The sequence below is a fragment of the Corythoichthys intestinalis genome, chromosome 22 (genome assembly GCF_030265065.1).
Source record: "Corythoichthys intestinalis isolate RoL2023-P3 chromosome 22, ASM3026506v1, whole genome shotgun sequence".
Taxonomy (NCBI): domain Eukaryota; kingdom Metazoa; phylum Chordata; class Actinopteri; order Syngnathiformes; family Syngnathidae; genus Corythoichthys; species Corythoichthys intestinalis.
The window spans coordinates 34,006,256-34,028,903 of NC_080416.1; the positions used below are offsets into that span (position 1 = coordinate 34,006,256).

General features: G+C 46.5%; 1 protein-coding gene across 1 annotated transcript; it reads left to right on the plus strand.

Moving 5' to 3' along the window:
* Window positions 1-504: 504 nt before the first annotated feature.
* Window positions 505-4,872, plus strand: LOC130910325 (nuclease SbcCD subunit C-like). The gene has a single exon (XM_057827526.1). It carries the CDS (start codon window positions 505-507, stop codon window positions 4,870-4,872), a length of 4,368 nt encoding a protein of 1,455 aa, XP_057683509.1.
* The last annotated feature ends 17,776 nt before the right edge of the window (window positions 4,873-22,648 follow it).

Genomic DNA, 22,648 nt, shown 5'->3' on the forward strand with positions numbered 1-22,648 from the left:
TTGCCTGCCCTTAAACAAAAAGTAGATTCGCGGGGTGGTTGGCCTTTACCGATGTCCAAAGATTCCTGAGCAATGTAGCAGAATATGCAAAAGGAATTGAGTTGGAGCACAACGCGGACTCTGCTTCCAAAAGTCAAAAATCGAAACGCGACTTCTGGGTGGAACAGGAATTTTTTTTTCTTTTTTACAAAAAAATGAATTTGACCTTACGTTGTTATTCTGTCTTCTTACAGGTAATAAGCACATTTCATTTGGTACATCAGAGGACAGGGCTGCATCATGATGGTGACAAACACTGTGGTGTTTATAATTCTATTTCTTGGTAAGTAATGGAGGGGAAAAAAATGGCACAATCTGGAGTTTCATGCCAGCACTTGAGCAAATTCTTCCTTTAAAACAGGAACAACAGCTGGGGGAAGTCAACACCGCAGCTTTGGCAGACGACTCCTTCAGACTCCAGACGAAAATGAAATGCCCGCGATTCCAAATCCCCCGACCACTGGCATGCCAACAACCGGTCCAGCCGCCGGCACCGTAGATGAAAGTTCAGTTCCTGTAGCAAATCCAGCTGCTAGCAGCACCACCAGCAACTCAAATGACAGTTCAGGACGTGAAGAGAGTCCACCCACTAGTAGCAGTCCACTCGGCACCCCAGATGAAAATGACCCACCGTCCCCTATAGTCACTGAAACAAGTCCAACCCCCTCCACAGTCACTGAAACAAGCCCAACTCCATCCACAGTCACTGAAACAAGTCCAACCCCCTCCACAGTCACTGAAACAAGCCCAACCCCCTCTACAGTCACTGAAACAAGCCCAACACCCTCCACAGTCACTGAAACAAGCCTAACCACAAGCAGACCCACCAGCAGTGTTTCAACCGGCACCCAAGATGACAGACCAGACCCAACCCCCTCTACAGTCACTGAAACAAGCCCAACCCCCTCCACAGTCACTGAAAATCCTATAGAACCGGCAATCCAAATATCAGCCGAGACAGCTGTGGTAACTTCCTCAACGGCTGCATCAGCAGCAGCATCACTGGCGAACGTGGCCGCAAGCGCAGCTGTCGCGCTAACAGGAAACTCATCAGAAACAGAAGAGGCCAGACGGAGGGCTGCAGACGCCGCTCTCAATGCAGCCACCGCAGCCAGGGACTTCGCACAAGGCAGAATTAGCGCAGCGGATGTAGTGGCGGCGGCAGACGAGGCAGCGGACGCTGCTGAAAATTCTACAGCGTTCGCGACAGAGGCTTTGGAGGGAAGCAGTGGGGACATCCAATTTGCGCAGTTACTTGCGGAGTTAGCAGAAAACGCTTCGGCTCTAGCAAGATTATCTGCTAACGTGGCGGCCTTGGCGGAAAATGTTTCCGCTTCAGGAGTCATTGTGGAGAACGCTACAGACGTTATCGCTCGGGCGAGAATGGCAAACCAAGAGGTTGAGCGGTTAGGGCAACAACTTCAAGAGTTACTGGATTCACAAACTCTGCCGCCAGGTGTAGAGGACAACGTAAGGCGAGCCATAGAGGTGGCTAACCGCACGGCAGCTCTGGCACTGGAAACAGCAAATGTTGCGCAAGATACGCTCGACGCAGCAGATCGAGTTGCCGCATCGACCGAAGATGAAGCTCTGCTATTTGCTGAATTAGCCATGCGACGAGCAGTAGATGCAGCACAAAGCGCAACTCAGGTGGCACAGACGGCAGCAGGAGAACCATCACAAGCTTCTCGACAAGCCTTGTTAGTGGCCGCAGCAGTGTCCCTCACGGTCGCAGCGGCCGAAGCCACCGGGGTAGATCTGGGCAACCGAACTACCATCACGTTGCAAAGGGCGGCCGAAGCTATCAAGGCGGCATTAGCGGTCACGGAAGATGACGCTGACCCGCAGACCGCTAGAGACGCCATGCAAAGGGCGGCAGACGCGGCAGAAGAGGTGTCCGCCGTGCTAGCTGGAGCGGTAAACGCGTCGACGATGGGACAGATTGAAGAGCAGGCTGCAGACGTGTCGGCCCGAGCGGCGGCAGCGGCTAGCCAAGCCGTGACAGCTGATTCGGATGATTTTCCCAACATTGCTGAGCAACTCTCAATGGTAGCAGAGGAAGCTGAGGAATTATTTTCCGGTCAGCCATCAATGATGCCGACTGCGGAACAGGTAGAAGCCTTTCAACGAGCGCAAGAGGTCGGACGACTGTTAAGAATCACTGGGAGTTTAGCAGCAGTAGTGGACGACGACAACTTGCGAATATTATTGGATGTTGCAAACGACACGGTTAGCGCAGCAATGGGAATGATGACAAACCCTTCAATGGAAGAAGTGGAAGCTTCGCAACGAGCCTCATTAGCAGCCACGGCATTGACCCTCTCCATTGCGGCAGCGCAAACAACCGGAGAAGACCTCGGCAATCTCACTATTGCCATGCAAAAGGCGGCCAATGCTACCGCAGCAGCATTAGCTGTTGTGAACGGACCCCAAGACCGGCAGGCTGCCATAGCCGCGGCAAATATAGCAGCCGAATGCGCGGCGGCAACAGCCGAGGAATTAGCTGCTGAGTTAGCCGATGCAGTAAACGAATCGTCGGCAGGAAGAGTCCCAGAGGGGGTTCTAAACGTGTCGGCCCGAGCAGCGGTGGCGGCGAGAACAGCTACCACGGGAGATCCAGATGCCGCTGCGGAACAACTGACAGAGGTGGCAAGGTTTGCTCAAGATGTATTTGCAAATCCACCAGACATGCAGACTTCTGATGAATTAGAAGCATTTGAACAAGCGGAAAATGTTGCCGAGCAGGCAGAACTTGCAGCAATTCTTGCGAGCGCTGTAAACGACGAAGAAGACGCGCGGACGTTAGCAGATCTTGCAAACGACACGTTAAACGCAGCAATGGGAATAATAGTCATTGATCCATTGGAAGAAGTGGAAGCTTCGCAACGCGCCTCGTTAGCAGCCGCGGCATTGTCCCTCTCAATTGCGGCGGCTCAAACCACCGGAGAAGACCTCGGCAATCTCACTATTGCCATGCAAAAGGCGGCCAATGCTACCGCAGCAGCATTAGCGGTTGTGAACGGACCCCAAGACCGGCAGGCTGCCATAGACGCAGCAAACATGGCAGCCGAATGCGCGGCGACCACGGCCGAGGAATTGGCTGCTGAGTTATCCGATGCAGTAAACGAATCGGCGACAGGAAGAGTCCCAGAGGACGTTCTGAACGTGTCGGCCCGAGCAGCGGTTGCGGCAAGAACAGCTACCATGGGAGATCCAGATGCCGCCGCGGAACAACTGACAGAGTTGGCAAGGTTCGCTCAAGATGTATTTGCAAATCCCCCAGACATGCCGACTTCAGATGAATTAGAAGCATTTGAACAAGCGGAAGATGTGGCCCAACAGGCAGAAGTTACAGCAATTTTGGCAAGCGCTGTAAACGACGAAGAAGACGCGCAAACGTTAGCGGATCTTGCAAACGCGACGCTAAATGCTGCAATTGGAATGATGAACGCTCCATCGGACGAAGTGGAAGCTTCGCAACGAGCCTCGTTAGCAGCCACGGCGTTGTCCCTCACAATCGCAGCGGCGAATACCAGCGGAGAAGACCTAGGCAATCGCAGCACTATTGCGATGCAAAAGGCAGAAGAAGCTACCGCAGCGGCATTAGCGGTCGTGAACGAACCGGAAGACCGGCAGGCTGCCATTGACGCAGCAATTATGGCAGCTGAATGCGCAGCAACCACAGCCGAGGACTTAACTCAAGCGTTGGAAAATGCGGTAAGCCAATCAGCGACAGGCAGGGGCCCACAGGATTTTGTGGACGTGTCAGCCCAAGCGGCGAATGCAGCCAGAGAAGCTGCTACGGGAAATCTAGACACCGCAGCGGAACAACTGGCAATGGTGGCAAGGTCCGCTCAAGATCTATTTGCAAATCGGTCAGGCGTGCTGACTTTAGATCAATTGGAAGCCTTGCAACAAGCAGAAGAAGTGGCCAATCAGGCAGAAATTGCTGCAATTTTGGCGAGCACTGTCAACGACGAAGATGGCGCGCGAAGGTTGACGGATCGGGCAGAGAGCACGGTCAACGCAACCAGGGAACTGATAGAAAGTACCAGAATGTCCGTCGTCGACTCGGTGCGCAACTCACTCACGGCGAGTTTGACGTCCACGACCGCAGCGCTCACCGCAACGTGTTCGGTCCTGGCGGCCAGCGCCGGAGCAGGGACTTCAGCTGAAATGGCATTAAACAGTGCACAGGTAGCGGCTGAGGCTGGGAGCAGCCTTACAAACATGTCACGGAACAGCACCTCCGAGGCAGCCGCCGCCGCCATTGCGGCGGCCAATGCGTGCATGGTCGCAGCCGAAGCGGCGGCACTCAATGCTTCACAAAATGGATCCGCGACGGCCATGCAGCTCGCAGAGTTTGCCAGGGAGGTTGCCGCCATTGCAACCAGGGCGGGGGAAGCGGCAAGAAACATCTCAGGCGACAACGCCACCACGGAAACCGTAATGTCCGTGTCCGAGGTGGCCACAAACATAAACACTGACTCGATGGCGCTTTTCACCAGGCTGGAGGCGATTGCTTCCAATACTTCGCAAGAATTGGCGGACATCGTTGATCAGCAGGCAATCTTGACCGTGACAGCCCCGACCCTGGCGACAACGATGGCCACCGCGCAAGTGGCAGATCTGGCAAATGACGCCATGTCCCAAACCAGCAGTGACACAACGGCGTTGGAAACTCAGGCGTCCACGGCGGCCTCCAACGCATTACGTGCAGTGAATGCGGCCAGATCGGCGTTTACAATCATCACTGGAACGAGCGCCGCCAACGTCTGCTCACTGGCATTGACCGCTGCGCTCGGCGCTGCCGCTCTCTGGTGGCTATTGTGAAGCTCATTTTAAATGAAGGACTTGTTCATTATTTAAGAAATTCATCTTGTTTCGCATCATTTATTTAATCACACTGGCAAAAGAAAAATGTATATTTTTGTTCGAATTTCAACTCAATACCGTAAAATAGTCAATAATTACTTACTGATGATGATAGATTATGTTGTGCAATAAAATGTATTTATCTGTATGTTTTCTAGATAATTTCCTGTATGTATTAGTCATGTCCTGTCGATTTGGTGTCACTTCCTGTTCCATTTTTGTTGCTTCATGATTGGACCTCTTTTAACTTTTATTTCCATTTTTGATCAAATTCAATTTGTGTTTTTGGTCGATGATGATAGACGTACGCCCCGTCAATGGCAACTGATGAGTTATTGAGAAAACTGCAAAAAATAACTATCAAGCTTAGCAAAAAACTTCCTCAACGACGACAAATTGCTGGTGACGTGCATGTGTGCGAATTGTGCTTCAACGTCTTTTGCAATTATAGTTAGAAATGTGTACCAAAAAAGAAAATGAAAGAAAAGCCAAGTGATGAACGGGATCATGGTTCACACATGACCGCAAAGTGAAGCCCGAATGATTGTGTGCGGCTAAAAAAAATTCTCAACAGTCAACTCGGTCGCTGTGCGATCCTTTGCTGTGTTTTACGATTTCTGAATATTTGTACCGTTTATCCTTTCTTTGCAAGACACATTAAAAAAAAACAAAAAACTGAAAGCTTCCCCTCTGCGTCTCCATCCACACCACAAACGCAACAGCAATACTACAATGTCTTGGCACAAGACAAATTAAGTGATACAGTATAACACAATTCCATCCAATGCACCAGTATTGTCACGATACTGTTGTGCAATTTTTCTGGAGCACTTTCTTGGAGACTGAAGCGAAATGATATTTTTGCTAACGTGCTCATCAATAATCACTGACGTGCTTGCTTAGGGTGACCATATTTTGATTTCCAAAAAAGAGGACTGTTGGGTCTAAAACTCGTTCTTTAACTAAGTTATTTACCCAAGACAATCTGACAAAAGGCAGGGCACGGTGAGATAAAGTCAGACATTGGACTGTTTTTCAACCTGCAGGTTGGGAGAGCCAGGAGACATAGTTCCGCGACCAATGTCTCATCCAAGTCTCTCTCCGAACTCTCCCGCGCTGCTAACTTTTATTGAGGGCTTGTTGATGGGCGAAATACAGTTACAACGCTGTTGTCCAACGTGGCAGGTTAGGTCGGGCAAATTCCTTATTCTAATCAGTGATTGAACAGTCACACTTCCTGATTAAAACTTCCTGATTGAATTACCTGAGCAGGCAAGATATCTTTGTTTTAAACACACATTTACACTCAAAGTTCTGTAGCTTGGTGGAAAAGTACTGAGACGTTGTGTGATGAATCAATATATGTGTGTGCTTCTATCAATCAGCAGAATGTGAACAATGACCTGTAAGCACATGATGATGGCTAAAACTGTATTCATAATAGCTTGGGAGTGCGCGTATAATAGCTGTGGAAGAGCAATATATTTGGCGCCCAAAAATAAGCTTATCTTACAAGGACACTCGGCCCGGTCTCGAGGTACTTGAATTTTACTGAAGTTCAGTCAAAGATGCCCATATCATTTTAATATATTCAAAGTGTGCCTCCTCCGTCTGGATAGTAAAAATTCATTATTATTAAAAAAAATAAAATAAAAAAAAAAATTTAAAAATAGGCCTCTTGCCATATAGTAAATATTATATACTATATAGAAATATTTTTATACTCAACTGGTTACTCAACAGGCTTCATTCTTCCTAAAAAATAATCAAACCTTATATAAATGAATAAATAATTTAAAAAATAATAATGATTTAAAAATTACATATAAAAAGTTACATTAAAATTAAATTACATTACATTAAAAGTTAAATTACATTTAAAAAGTACATATATATATATATATATATGTACATACAGTACATATATATAATGCAGACTAATGCAAATGTAGTCCAGTCATCACACACACACACACACACACACACACACACACACACACACACGCACGCACGCACGCACGCACACACACACACACGCACGCACGCACACACACACACACACACACACACACACACAGTAGGCTATGTGTCAACATTTTTTATAAATTACTATCACGCCAATTGTCTTTGATAAATTGTTATTCCCACTCAATTTTTATTCTCATTCAATGTTCTAGATTGTACGCAGACAATAACCGAATTAAACTGACAAGCTCAACCAGCATGTTTCTAAACGCAGCAGTTTAAAACTACATTGCCCATAATGCCTAGCGCAGTTGAGCTGACTGATAGCTACCCTATTAGCGAGTACCCGTCGAGGCAAAATCAAACTTGGCTATAAAAGTTTACAATCATCGGCAGCGCAATGATGCAACACCAAATGGGATATTACAGATAACGCCAGTACAAATCTCTGACAGAAGTCAACAGTTGCCATTATATACGTATTTATCAGGAAAAAAAAACACAAAAAAACATAACACAGCTACTTAGAATACAATACTAACATTCAACCAAATAAACGAACGCAGACTAATTACAAGATTCGTACAATATACTGTTATCTCTGTGTACACATATAACCCAATATACAACAGAAGACACGTGATCGACATTAACAGGAGATAAACTTACAGAAAGGTGTATGGGGCCACGTCTTAAAACTCCTTTTTGAACTCCTTACTGTAGTCTGATCCATCCATCCATCCATCCATCCATCATCTTCCGCTTATTCCGGGGTCGGGTCGCGGGGGCAGCAGCTTCAGCAGGGAAGCCCAAACTTCCCTCTCCCCAGCCACTTCAGCCAGCTCCTCCGGCGGGATTCCAAGACGTTCCCAGGCCAGCCGAGCGACATAGTCTCTCCAGCGTGTCCTGGGTCGACCCCGGGGCCTCCCGCCGGTGGGACATGCCCGGAACACCTCTCCAGGGAGGCGTCCAGGAGGCATCCGAACCAGATGCCCGAGCCACCTCAACTGGCTCCTCTCAACGCGGAGGAGTAACGGCTCGACACCAAGCCCCTCCCGGATGACCGAGCTTCTCACCCGATCTCTAAGGGAGAGCCCGGACACCCTGCGGAGGAAACTCATTTCGGCCGCTTGTATCCGGGATCTTGTTCTTTCGGTCACGACCCACAGCTCGTGACCATAGGTGAGGGAAGGAACGAAGATCGACCGGTAAATCGAGAGCTTCGCCTTTTGGCTCAGCTCCTTCTTCACCACAACGGACCGGTGCAGAGTCCGCATCACTGCAGACGCTGCACCGATCCGCCTGTCAATCTCCCACTCCCTCCTACCCTCACTCGTGAACAAGACCCCAAGATACTTAACCTCCCCCACTTGGGGCAGGATCTCATCCCCGACCCGGAGAGGGCATGCCACCCTTTTCCGGCTGAGGACCATGGTCTCGGATTTGGAGGTGCTGATCTTCATCCCAACCGCTTCACACTCGGCTGCAAACCGCCCCAGTGAGAGTTGGAGGTCACGGCTTGATGAAGCCAACAGCACCACATCATTTGCAAAAAGCAGAGATGAGATGCTGAGGCCAACAAACCGGACCCCCTCAACGCTTCGGCTGCGCCTAGAAATTCTGTCCATAAAAATTATGAACAGAATCGGTGACAAAGGGCAGCCTTGGCGGAGTCCAATCCTCACTGGGAACGAATTCGACTTACTGCCGGCAATGCGGACCAGACTCTGACACTGGTCGTACAGGGACCGAACAGCCCTTACCAAGGGGCTCGGTAACTCGTACTCCCGGAGCACCCTCCACAGGACTCCCCTAGGCACACGGTCGAACGCCTTCTCCAAATCCACAAAACACATGTAGACTGGTTGAGCGAACTCCCATGCACCCTCGAGGACCCTGCCGAGGGTGTAGAGCTGGTCCACTGTTCCACGGCCGGGACGAAAACCACACTGCTCCTCCTGAATCCGAGATTCGACTTCCCGACGGACCCTCCTCTCCAGCACCCCTGAATAGACTTTACCGGGGAGGCTGAGGAGTGTGATCCCTCTTTAATTGGAACACACCCTCCGGTCCCCCTTTTTAAAAAGGGGGACCACCACCCCGGTCTGCCAATCCAGAGGCACTGTCCCCGATGTCCACGCGATGTTGTAGAGGCGTGTCAGCCATGACAGCCCTACAACATCCAGAGCCTTTAGGAACTCTGGGCGGATCTCATCTACCCCCGGGGCCTTGCCACCGAGGAGCTTACCAACCACCTCAGTGACTTCAACCCCAGAGATTGAAGAGCCCACCTCAGAGTCCCCAGACTCTGCTTCCTCAAAGGAAGGCGTGTCGGTGGAATTGAGGAGGGCTTCGAAGTATTCTCCCCACCGACTCACGACGTCCCGAGTCGAGGTCAGCAGTACACCATCTTCACTATACACAGTGTTAATGGTGCACTGCTTTCCTCTCCTCAGACGCCGGATGGTGGACCAGAATTTCCTCGAAGCCGTCCGGAAGTCGTTTTCCATGGCCTCACCGAACTCCTCCCATGTCCGAGTTTTTGCCTCGGCGACCGCCAAAGCCGCAGTCTGCTTGGTCAGCCGGTACCTGTCAGCTGCCTCCGGAGTCCCACAGGCCAAAAAGGCCCGATAGGCCTCCTTCTTCAGCTTGACGGCATCCCTTACCACTGGTGTCCACCAGCGGGTTCGGGGATTGCCGCCACGACAGGCACCAACCACCTTACGGCCACAGCTCCGATCGGCCGCCTCAACAATGGAGGTGCGGAACATGGTCCACTCGGACTCAATGTCCCCCACCTCCCCCGGGACAAGGGAGAAGTTCTGCCGGAGGTGGGTGTTGAAGCCCTTTCTGACAGGGGATTCTGCCAGACGTTCCCAGCAGACCCTCACTATACGTTTGGGCCTGCCAGGTCTGACCAGCATCTTCCCCCACCATCGGAGCCAACACACCACCAGGTGGTGATCAGTTGACAGCTCCGCCCCTCTCTTCACCCGAGTGTCCAAAACATGCGGCCGCAAGTCCGATGACACGATCACAAAGTCGATCATCGAACTGCGGCCTAGGGTGTCCTGTTGCCAAGTGCACATATGGACACCCTTATGTTTGAACATGGTGTTCGTTATGGACAATCCGTGACGAGCACAGAAGTCCAATAACAGAACACCGCTCGGGTTCTGATCGGGGGGGCCGTTCCTCCCAATCACGCCCCTCCAGGTCTCACTGTCATTGCCCACGTGAGCGTTGAAGTCCCCCAGCAGAACGAGGGAGTCCCCAGAGGGGGCACTCTCCAGCACACCCTCCAAGGACTCCAAAAAGGGTGGGTACTCTGAACTGCCGTTTGGTGCATAAGCACAAACAACAGTCAGGACCCGTCCCCCCACCCGAAGGCAGAGGGAGGCTACCCTCTCGTCTACTGGGGTAAACCCCAGCGTACAGGCACCAAGCCAGGGGGCAATAAGTATGCCCACACCTGCTCGGCGCCTCTCACCGTGGGCAACTCCAGAGTGGAAGAGGGTCCACCCCTCTCGAGAGGACTGGTATCGGAACCCAAACTGTGTGTGGAGGAGAGTCCAACAATATCTAGTTGGAACTTCTCTGCCTCACACACCAGCTCGGGCTCCTTCCCCGCCAGAGAGGTGACATTCCATGTCCCAAGAGTTAGCTTCTGTAGCCGGGGGTCGGACCGCCAAGGCCCCCGCCTTTGGCTGCCGCCCAAATTGCTACGCACCCGACCCCTTTGGCCCTTCCCACAGGTGGTGAGCCCATGGGAAGGCGGACCCACGTTGCCTTTTCGGGCTGTGCCCGGCCGGACCCCATGGGAAAAGGCCCGGCCACCAGACGCTCGCCTTCGAGCCCCACCCCCAGGCCTGGCTCCAGAGGAGGGCCCCGGTAACCCGCGTCCGGGCAAGGGAAACTTGGATCCTGTAATTTTCTCCATCATAAGGGGTCTTGTGAGCCATTCTTTGTCTGGCCCCTCACCTAGGACCTGTTTGCCATGGGTGACCCTGCCAGGGGCTTAAAGCCCCCAGACAACATTGCTCCTAGGATCATTGGGAGACGCAAACCCCTCCACCACGATAAGGTGATGACTCAAGGAGGGGCTGTAGTCTGATCTCTCGCCAAAATGTCAACCGTCAGTAGATGTTGGTAATCCCCCATGAAACAAAGGGTAAACTGCCAACAAAAAACAAGAAGAAGATCTACTCCTTCTCCCACCCCTACTAGTAGGAGCAACGTCAACGCAGGCAGACGCTGCCTCCTCGTGGCCGGAGGGAATCTCTTCAAATTGGTCCCGAGAAAAATCATAAAAACCGGACATTTTCATGAATTTATGAAACTCGACTGGAGGACTTGTCCCGGCAAAAGAGGACGTTTGGTCACCCTATGCTTGCTTCTAGTGTTTATTACATAATAAAATAAAGATATTACAGCCATAGTGTAACCAACAATAAAATACAGTGGTAATCCATTCCAAGACCCCAAAATCAATCCATCCATCTATTATATACCGCTTAATCCGGGGTCAGGTCGCGGGGGCTGCAGCTTTAGCAGGGAACCCCAGACTTCCGTCTCCCCAGCTACTTCAACCAACTCCTCCAGTGAGATCCCAAGGCGTTCCCGGGCCAGCCGAGAGACATAGTCTCTCCAGCATGTTCTGGGTCATCCCCGGGGCCACACGCCAGTGGGACTTGCCTGGAACACCTCTCCAGGGAGGCATCCAAACCATATGCCCGAGCCACCTCAGCTGGCTCCTCTCAACGCGGAGGAGTAGCGACTTGACCCGTCCCAGATGACCGAGCTTCTCACCCTATCTCTAAGGGAGAGCCCGAACATCCTTCGGAGGAAACTCATTTCGGCCTTTTGTATCCGGAATCTTGTTCTTTTGCTCGTGACCAGATATGAGAGTAGGAACGTAGATCGACTGGTAATTCGAGGACTACCGTTCTTCACACTGCTTGGTGGTAAACGTTTGGTCTTTTTTACCGAAAATGGAATATGCAATTTTAGCTATTTTTGGCCAAGTTCGGCTTAAGTCAACACGTCAGTTATTGATCCCAATAATCCCGAAAAAGAACAATTAGCTTGAACCACTCTTGTTTTCCATTAGATTTAATGCGCCCTAATGTTTTCGGGAAACAGACAAACAAACAAAAAAAAATCTTGGGAGCTCCAGTGTGAGGTGCCTGGGCGAAGATTTCCTGTCTTCCCCTTACCGCCCTCTGGACGTCTCCCCCCGGCTTGGTTGTCATGTCAACAATTTAGAAGTCAAAGAGATGATTAATGTGCGTACATCAGGAGAAAAAAAGTCTTAAATAGCATTATTATGTGAAATAGAAACATAATTTGAGACGATTCGACTATTTACAATTTGGCAAAGCGCAGATGACGAGAAATTAAGTGTTATAATCCGCCGTCTAGCCATGCCTACCATTATAGGGCTCTGGCGTCCCCAACAGTTGGATGACGTCTACTCCAATATTTTTACAGAATATTCTTTTTATCCAAGTATTTTTCCCCAATAGCTAAATAAATGGCATGGTCATGACAAATAGCAGTCTTGTGCTAAATAGAATATGAAATAATAAAAATGTATTTATTCAGGACGACATTGCAAAATTACTCCATAATGGTCAAAACTGTCGACGTCACCTTTACTGTCACACCTCCCTAACAATATTTTATGCAACCGAGTTCGGGTTTATGTCATTTCCCTTCCCCGGCTTCGGAGAATGTAAACAAACCATGAGGCGTGACAGCTAGCCGACATGCTAACCCGAACCGAGTGATGTTTCAAAGTCTTCAAAGCGAAAAATCACACATAACTAGCCCGAATCATTTCATATGACGACTGGGTTGTCGATTGTCTTTGCCGATCGGCAACCAGCCCAAAGGCGAACAAGTAAAGAGCTCATCGTTCCCATGCTGAGGGCAGAGGGCTCGTTTGTGGGAAAGGCAGCTGGACAATGACTGCCGGACAAACCGGCCCACGTCGGAGGAGCGTGTAGCTGGCCAATGGTTAACACGAATAAGGCAAAATAATGCTTTACTACACGGCAAAGTCGTAAACAGCGAGAGACTCTTAAGGAGGGCGGCTGCAGTAGTTATGCAGCTAACGTGACAATATGTGTATGAGGAGAGCTTTTCATATGGCCATCGATGATGAAACGTAAGTAGTCGTTTATTTAAAGAAAGTTTGTAGTGTTTACTGTGCGTTTACTCTGCGTCTCTTATTAAACTTTCAAGGGATGCTGCTTTGTCCCTTATTATCATCAGACTTTAAAATAGTGTCTTATTTGTAAAACGAATGAATACTGGTAGGTGCTTTACAAGAATATGCAGGGAAACAAACTCTACCGCCTATCCTGCTTTTTGACCAATGAGCCTACAGAACAAGCCCAGGGCAGCCCCCCCGCTGGGGCAAGCAAAACACCCAGCTGACACTCCAGCGCTGAAGCACAGGGCGGATTACCAGGCAGAGAGTTAGGGGAAGGCGGAAGCAGGAGAAGGCCAAGGGGTCGCCGCGAGGTGACGCGAGATCGGAGCGCCGATTTTTGCGCTAATCAGTAATCTATGCATGTAAGACCAAAGAGAAATGGGACACCACATTCCCCCATAGCCTGGCTGCCTACCAGAGAATGGGGTTGGATGCCAAGCAGCTGAGGAAAGCAAGTGGAAACATTGCAGCGGCAGCTGAGTGTAGTTCAAGATGGCTGTGGCTTAGAAGAGTCCACACCTGGAACCCTTCCGCAGGTGAAGCCTAACTAGTCTTTGCTGCCGCAATCAGGTGAGGTATTTGTAATGGTTGGACATGACTGTAATGGTTCAACATGACCAGCAGGCAGCAGGATGTAGTCATGTATATTAGCTGATGGCAGAAGTAAGGAGAATGGAAAATAAAAGTTACACATGAAGGGGATAGTTACTTTTCGCGCAGACACTGTATAACTGGTTGCATTAGTCTAACACATTCATTATAGTAAGGCATTTAACCATAGTTTAAGGGACGTACTCCATGCCCTTTGACACAGTAAAGTGGACCAGCTTATCAGCCCTCGCCTGATAAACGGCGGAAAAGACGTCAGCATCTCTTCGGTGGGGTCAGGACACCCCAGCCCTAAAGAAGTTGATAGCTCGGGGACTTTGACGTCAAGACATGCCTCCGTTGCCGGGGCAGCCACGATCCAGCCACGAAAGATGACACACGAACTTGACGGCCCAAACCTGCCACAGAAGGATGATCCCAAGACAACACCCAGGCAAGCCTTCCGCCCAGCCCACTCCACCGTGTCGGGGGTGTCGTGGCTCAGTGGTAGAGTAGTTGTCCCCCAAACCAGAGGTTGTGGGTTCGATTCTCCGCCCTGATGAACTCGTCTAAGTGTCCTTAAGCAAGATACTGAACCCCACGTTGCTCCTGGTGCTGCGTCACCAGTAGGTAGATGGCGAGATAGTGTAAAGCGCTTTGACCGCCTTGAAAGGTGGAAAAGCGCTATATAAGTATAACACCATTTACCATCCACCGCAGCTTTCAATAGACTGAACATTTAGCTAACATCTATCGCTTCTCGGGAATATTCCGATATATCCGTTGTTTTGCGGACCTTGGATCTAGCATTGCTTCTTCGTCGTCTGTTTTGCCTTGCGTTTTGATCACTGTCGACGAATAAACTGTCAACCTGTTCTCGGTGAGCCTTTTTTAAACTGCGCAAAATGGAGTCAGTAAAAAGGGTTAACGTTGGAGTGAAGGCGCGGGGTTTGGCTTGCTGGGGCTGCGCCAGCGGAACATCTTCTGGTTCAAATGTCGCTGTTCTGGCGGCTTGACTGGGAAGCCGAATTCCTTCACACACATCCTGACTGTTGCTCCTGAATCATGTCTTGCAAACAAGTAGGGCACAATACAGTATTCAGGTAAAGGGACGAAACACCTAAAACCCTGCAATGCCTGCTAATGATGCGGGAGGGTTCCAGAGGAGTGGAAGCACATAAGGATCAACACCACAGACAGCAATCCGCATGACCATTTTCAGTGATAGTTCCAGCAATTGAAGCTTGTAGCAAAGCATTTTTGATGTTTACGCCACCAGACCAAAGAGAAATGTGACAGCACACCACCCCACAGCTTGGCTGCCTAACTTCTTTACCTGTCTGACTTTACTGACTGCCTGGCTAGCTGACAGACTATTAGGTTTACAAACAGACTGACTAACTTTTCTCATGGATGATTTTGTTTCAAAATGTGTATGTACTTTCTTCTGTCAATATCGCATTAATTAAGAACAAAGCTGGAGTCTGTCGTATTAATAAAATGCTCCTAACCCCACGGGATTGTTCTGTGTTCATTAACGGAGTTAAATTCACAGGCACTTTCAGTTCTAATTAAGAAAAAGAACACATTTGAAATAGAAGGTGGATACTTTGTCATTATTTTTATGTTGCCAAGATATCGTAATCGACGTCGAAAAATTGGGTTTGAGAGAAAATAATCGGGATTTTTTTGATAGCAAAATCAAAAAACCTTAATATATATATCTACTGTATATATATGTATATACATATGTATTAGGGCTGTCGAATTTATCGCATTAATGGGAGGTAATTAATTTTTTAAATAAATCACGTTAAAATATTTAACGCAATTGACACACGCGCGGCACGACCCACTCACGCATTGCCGCAAACTACTTATAATGGCGCTGTTTTAGCTATATACAGAGCTAAGAGGCAGCGTCAAGTTAGTGGAATCGATACAAGTACTCATTGGAGCCGTAATTTTGGCTAAGGCTTTAACATCTCTCCCACAACAAATAGAAATATTGTAGGATGAGACGTGGGGAAGAATGACAGGAGTTGATATTTTTCTTAACACCCTGTATTGTTCCCAATGCAGAGAAGACATATCAAATGCGCTGCCAAGGGTCCTAAGGAAAATCCCAAGGATGAAATGGGGCTGCAGGTGGATTGTTGCAAATCTTCTGGGAAGATGAATAATTTTTTACTGTCTCTTCTATCTGTTTATCTAATACTGGCCACAGAAAATAACTTCTTGCCATTTCTTTCACTTTAACAATACCCCTGTGCCCTGCATGCAGTTGCACAAGCATTTTAGCACGAAGTGACTGTGGCACAATCACTCTCTTCCCCCACAGCAAACAACCCGATTGAACAGAAAGTTCCCACTTCCTATCAAAAAAAAGGTTTGAGAGCGGTGGTCTCACAATTGGTTTGTCCTTTAATTACAATGTCCATGACGATTGACAGTTCAGGGTCGTTCCGAGTAGCACGTTTCACTTGTGAAGCTGAAATTGGTGCATATTCAACATTTCGGAAATAGAATATGTCCACTGTGGTTGGTTCATGTTTAGTGACAGGAAAGGGCCTCGAAAGTCCATCAGCTTTGCAAAGCAAATCAGATTTAAGATACAGTGCCTTGCAAAAGTATTCGGCCCCCTTGAATCTTGCAACCTTTCGCCACATTTCAGGCTTCACACATAAAGATATGAAATTTTATTTTTTTGTCAAGAATCAACAACAAGTGGGACACAATCGTGAAGTGGAACAACATTTATTGGCTAATTTAAACTTTTTTAACAAATAAAAAACTGAAAAGTGGGGCGTGCAATATTATTTGGCCCCTTTACTTTCAGTGCAGCAAACTCACTCCAGAAGTTCAGTGAGGATCTCTGAATGATCCAATGTTGTCCTAAATGACCGATGATGATAAATAGAATCCACCTGTGTGTAATCAAGTCTCCGTATAAATGCACATGCTCTGTGATAGTCTCAGGGTTCTGTTTAAAGTGCAGAGAGCATTATGAAAACCAAGGAACACACCAGGCAGGTCCGAGATACTGTTGTGGAGAAGTTTAAAGTCGGATTTGGATACAAAAAGATTTCCCAAGCTTTAAACATCTCAAGGAGCACTGTGCAAGCCATCATATTGAAATGGAAGGAGCATCAGACCACTGCAAATCTACCAAGACCCGGTCGTCCTTCCAAACTTTCTTCTCAAACAAGGAGAAAACTGATCAGAGATGCAGCCAAGAGGCCCATGATCACTCTGGATGAACTGCAGAGATCTACAGCTGAGGTGGGAGAGTCTGTCCATAGGACAACAATCAGTCGTACACTGCACAAATCTGGCCTTTATGGAAGAGTGGCAAGAAGAAAGCCATTTCTCAAAGATATCCATAAAAAGTCTCATTTAAAGTTTGCCACAAGCCACCTGGGAGACACACCAAACATGTGGAAGAAGGTGCTCTGGTCAGATGAAACCAAAATTGAACTTTTTGGCCACAATGCAAAACGATATGTTTACAACACAGCTCATCACCCTAAACACACCATCCCCACTGTCAAACATGGTGGTGGCAGCATCATGGTTTGGGCCTGCTTTTCTTCAGCAGGGACAGGGAAGATGGTTAAAATTGACGGGAAGATGGATGCAGCCAAATACAGGAACATTCTGGAAGAAAACCTGTTGGTATCTGCACATGACCTGAGACTGGGACGGAGATTTATCTTCCAACAGGACAATGATCCAAAACATAAAGCCAAATCTACAATGGAATGGTTCAAAAATAAACGTATCCAGGTGTTAGAATGGCCAAGTCAAAGTCCAGACCTGAATCCAATCGAGAATCTGTGGAAAGAGCTGAAGACTGCTGTTCACTGAAGGGGAAACGATATCGTCATCGCACACACCATATAACTGTTTGCATTAGTCTAACACATATATAGTCTAACACATACATATGGTACAGGTTTTCGTAGGCACCGTCTAACTGTTTGCATTAGGCTAACACACGTAATATAATTAATCAGGAAATGTGTATCATTTTCATATTTACGGTAGGACTACACTACTAATATAAAATAAATAGCACACCATAGTTTAATGAGAAGAAATAGAGATACACAATGCCGTCTTATCACAAGAGTGACGCACATACTCGGGGAATCTGCTCTCAGCAAACTCCAAGGACAAAGCGCTTTGTCCTAAAACAAGCACCACCAGCCCGGACAGCAAAGTTGATGGCGGGCGTCCCAATCCGCGCACGAACCTAAACCGCCCAAAACCGGCCACAGCGGGGGCGGCCCCAAAGCAACGCCCAGAAACGCCTTCGACGAGACCCGCGTCAGCAAAGACTTCAAAAAGACTGGACACTGAGATAAGACAGATTTTCTTCTGCTCGGAAACATGTAGCCTTGTTTTGGATCCAGAATTGTCCCTCCGTCGTCTGTTTTTGCCTTGTCTTTGACCATTGTCGACGAATAAATTGTCAACCTGTTTTCGGCGAGTGTTCTTCAAGCTTTTGAAACATGGAGTCAGTGTGCAAAGGGTTAACACAGGAACGCGCGGAGTTTAGCTTCCTCCTTAGCCTGGCTCCTCGGGGGAGTCAGCGACGGAGCACATTTCCGTTCTGTTGCCGGCCTCCCCGTGCAGTTTGGGCTGGGAGGACTAAATTCCTTCAGTTGGTGACCCCGACGTGATGGTTTGACGACGTGATAGGCCCAGACGACGGAGGGGATGGACGAACGGCTGCGGAAGAGTCAACTGGAGCCCTTTTAGGTGCACCGCTAAAAGCCGAAAAGGTAAAAAGACGTTTTGTCATAATTTAAGGCGGGTGAAAGTTGGCTTGAAGCGACCTTCGACCATTTTGTGTTTTGTCTAACTGTGATTTGTGCATTCGGTTGAAGGAATAAGGGGAAACAAGTGTAGTGTAACATCAGTCTTCATTAGTCTTAGCACTAGAGGGGTAGATTCAGAAAGAGTGCAACATATACGCCATGCGTCGCGTAGTTTAGGCTGGGCGAAGGAAAAAAAAAAAAAAAAAAAAAAAAATAAAAAAGAAAAAACAGGACAAGCTTAGGTTATTAGGAAGCGGTGTCCCCGGAGCCTCATTAAATTGCGAGAAACTTAACAACACAAAAGAGGTTGTGAGCCGCTGCCTGCGCCTGTCGCGCGCACTTGCGCGCGCACGTCTATGTGCGCTCGCAACCGCGCGACCCTCTCCATTCCTTTCCTACATACTAAAATACTATAATTATATCACAAATACTAAATAAAATGCTAAAATAAATATGTAAGAGGATCCTGCTAAAATAAAAAATAAAAGAACAATAATTTAGAAAATACAAAAAAAAAAAAAAAAAAAAAAAACACTCTAAGACTAAAAACTAAAAAACCATTAGCCAGTTACTGGCTACTCATTCCTAAATATTAAATAAAAGAACAATAATTTAGAAAATACTTAAACACCAATCTTCCGTGAACACCAGACCCCCACCCCTTTATCAACTTCACCCTCCCCACTCGCGCTTCCCAACCACAGGTTGGGACACAGCGTTTCCCTCCCGCTCAGGCTGGTTGGCTCCTAGACAACAGGTTGTTGTTTCCCGATTTGATGTGGTGGGACATACGTAATATATACATGCGCATGTATGCATATACATACAAAGATATGTGTATGGGATAGATATGGGCATGTATATTTGAGTATAGAGTAGATGCGACGACCCACTTTTTAAGTTAGATGAGGGGTCTGTTACGCGCAATATGTGTATGCATTTATATGTATATTTAGAGGTATACATATAAATTTGGATAGACATATACTTGTCCTGAAGGTTGTGGTGGTTTGGCTGGCGGGCAGCGTCAGGCCGGGCCAAAGCCACCGGGACTGGAACGTAGCGGTTCCGCACCTCAGGGCTGACGAGTCGGAGGTTTGAGAGCTGGGTTGTGGAGGCCCTAGGAAGTGGTCCCCCCTTAAAAAAGAATAAAGGTATTAAGCCCGCTGTTGGAAGTGACGCCCAACAGCAAAGAGGGCCTCGCTGCTTGCGGTAAGCAGAACAATAAACATGGCCATGAACACATTCGCCCAGCGGAGATTTAGGTCAGGGACCCGTGACAAATGGCTATATGAATGCGCTAAGGAGGGCTGTGAGGGTACAGGGAAGAAATTAGACGAGTTGTTGTGTCGTGTAGTCTCTTGTTAAAGTAAGTGGACGTTTTGTTTTGCTTAGTGTTGTTCGAAATGAAGCCGAAAAAATAGGAAGCGCCCCTGTTAACGTTCTGGGAGACAGCCGTTGGCATGGCGCCTGGAGTTGGGCTATCTGATTAGAAAAGAACACTGTGTTCAAAATAAGGAGGGCGGGCCGTCGGTGGCCCCTATTTGCAACATGGGGTCCTCGACGGCATCCGCTGGGTTGTTTGCCAAAATTGATTATAAGGGGAGGCTAGAATTGAAGCTGGGAATTTTCCAGTCCTTGTTTAACATTTTAAGATAAAATTGAGAGCCAAAAAAGGGACAATATGTAAAAAATTATAAAAAATCAGTAGATCTGATTAGAAAAGGAACATAGTGTTCAAAATGAGGTGCGCGGGCCGTTGGGCGGGAGGCCCCTCTTGCTCTTGTTCAGGCCAAGCAGAGCAAGGAGGGCTGAAGTCCCTGGATGTTTGGTAAAGTTATAGATTTAAAAAAAAAAAAAAAAAAAAAAAAAAAAAAAAGCTTTTTCTAACAAGAAGATTTTTACTCACAAAAGAATGTAGAGAAACAAAAGAATATTAAAGTGATGCGTTCAACCACGAACTTACAATTATTAGAATAACAAACATGCAAACCGAGCCAGCAAAGAACACCTTAAAATTAGTAACGGGGAATTGATATCATGGCTCGCTTCTAGTATGACGAATAGTTTGAAATGTAATTTTTAGGGGATTCAAGCATGATGAATATGGGGAAAGTGTCACTTTTGGATCACATGTTGATAGAATTGGCTGTCGTGAATTCAGCTGGGATCCAAAGAACAACAGGATAACTTTATTGATTTTAGTTTTGATATAAGAAGACAATTAAAATTGAACTAATTTTTGCTGTTATGAAAATAGAGTAGGAAATAAGTGGCCAACTTTGTCGAGACAGGCCATGACCAAAGTTAATTGACAAATTATCAAATAGGGGGCCACAATAAAACATGTAACAATGCAATATAAGAATTGTAAATATTTGAGCTAATTGACATTCATAACACCCCTTAAAGTAACTAGAACATCTTTGAAAAAAAAAAAAAAAAAAAGCAAATGGTTCTTTCATAACACTTATCACGATTCCAAATTTACATCGGAGATAACGTTCCCAGAATGAGATAAATAGTAAGTCTTATTAGTTTTTATTTTTATCTTAACTTGGATATTTTCTTTTCATTGTTGACACTTGAAGGAAATAATTTCATTTAGTATATTTTCTTTTCCTTTTGCACTTTCGTAAAACTGATTTTGGAGTTATTTTGTAGTTCCGTTTAATTTGGAGTCTATAGAAGCTAATTTAAGTTTGAGATGCCTTGCCTAAAGGGTTAAAGTTTAGGAAAGAGCAAAGTTTTAAAGTGGGTCATCTCAAGCTCAAGTCTCTGGTTGTTTTGGTAAAACAATAGATAAGACAGTCCTTCCCTAGCCACTATTGACTCCCGGAAGAATGCGGAGGGAGAATCTCCTATATGTGTTAATTTTGATATACGGGACAATGTAAAAGTGGATTTAGGTTTTTAAAAAGACTTGAAAATGCCAGATTTCACTAAAATATAATCTTTTGGGTCACCTGCGGATAGAATTGGGCTATCCTTGCAAAAAAGAAATCAAGAAATGAATAAAATAAAATAAAAAAGGGGAATAAGACATTTTCACCAATTTCATGATCTGGGATGAAAAGACAAGACCAATGTAGGTAAATTTTGTGCTTTGAAATTATAGGGGAAATTAGCAACCAATTTTTTAAGAGAAAGACCACAGTAGGAATCGAATTAACAAATTACATAAGAGGGGAGGAATTAAATTTGAGAACGTAAACAAACACGGGCATCGTGCCAAATGCAATTTATTATGCTGGGGAAGTTGCTTATGTTAAAAGTTAAGAATAATACTCGAACGATACAACGATAATGAGACAGAATCTAGAGATGAGTTAATTTAAATTCAGAATACCTTTCCAAGTCTACTGCCTATAAATACAATTTCCCCAGTATAAGACAATTTTTATGTTTTCATTTTGGATTTTTGTTCTTGATCTTTTGATGAATTACTCTCATGTGATATTTTTCCATTCCTTTGGACACCTTTATGGAACAGATTTTTATTTTTAAGGACTTGAATAATATAAAAAAAAAAAAAAAAAAAAAAGGAGGAGTGGAGAAAGTGTTGTTTAGTTCCATGTCTGTGCTAACTGTATTTTTCATATTTTTTTAGAATTTTTTCTAAAAATTCTATTAATCTATTTCTATTCTTTTCCATTTTTTATAAAAAGTCAAACTGGTTGACTTGCATTTATTCTATTGATCCTATTCACTGGTTTGTTATTTTGCAATTATTTTCGGGGGACCTAATTGTTTCACAAAAGGGGAGAAAGATACATATTTTGAATGACATAAGGAACAAAGGAAAAGGCATCACTTTCCAAGACATAAATATTTTAATTATTGCTGAGTGGCTTTGTTTGGGATCTGAATTGGACATGAGGGGTTTGTAAACTGGAAATAATAAGACATATAAATGTTTTTGTGTTGATTGTTGCAATGGTAACCATTGAACAGTTTAAACGTGTAGTAGACAACCACACACCGTAGAAATGAATGTACAACTCCCATCCTTTGACAAAATGATTCCTTGTGACTAGGGTTGTTGACGATCAATATTATTAAGAAAAAAAAAAAAAAAAAAAAGGAGTTAGAATCTCAAATGATGGCATTTAGACCACCATAGGGGATAGTTTTTGATTTG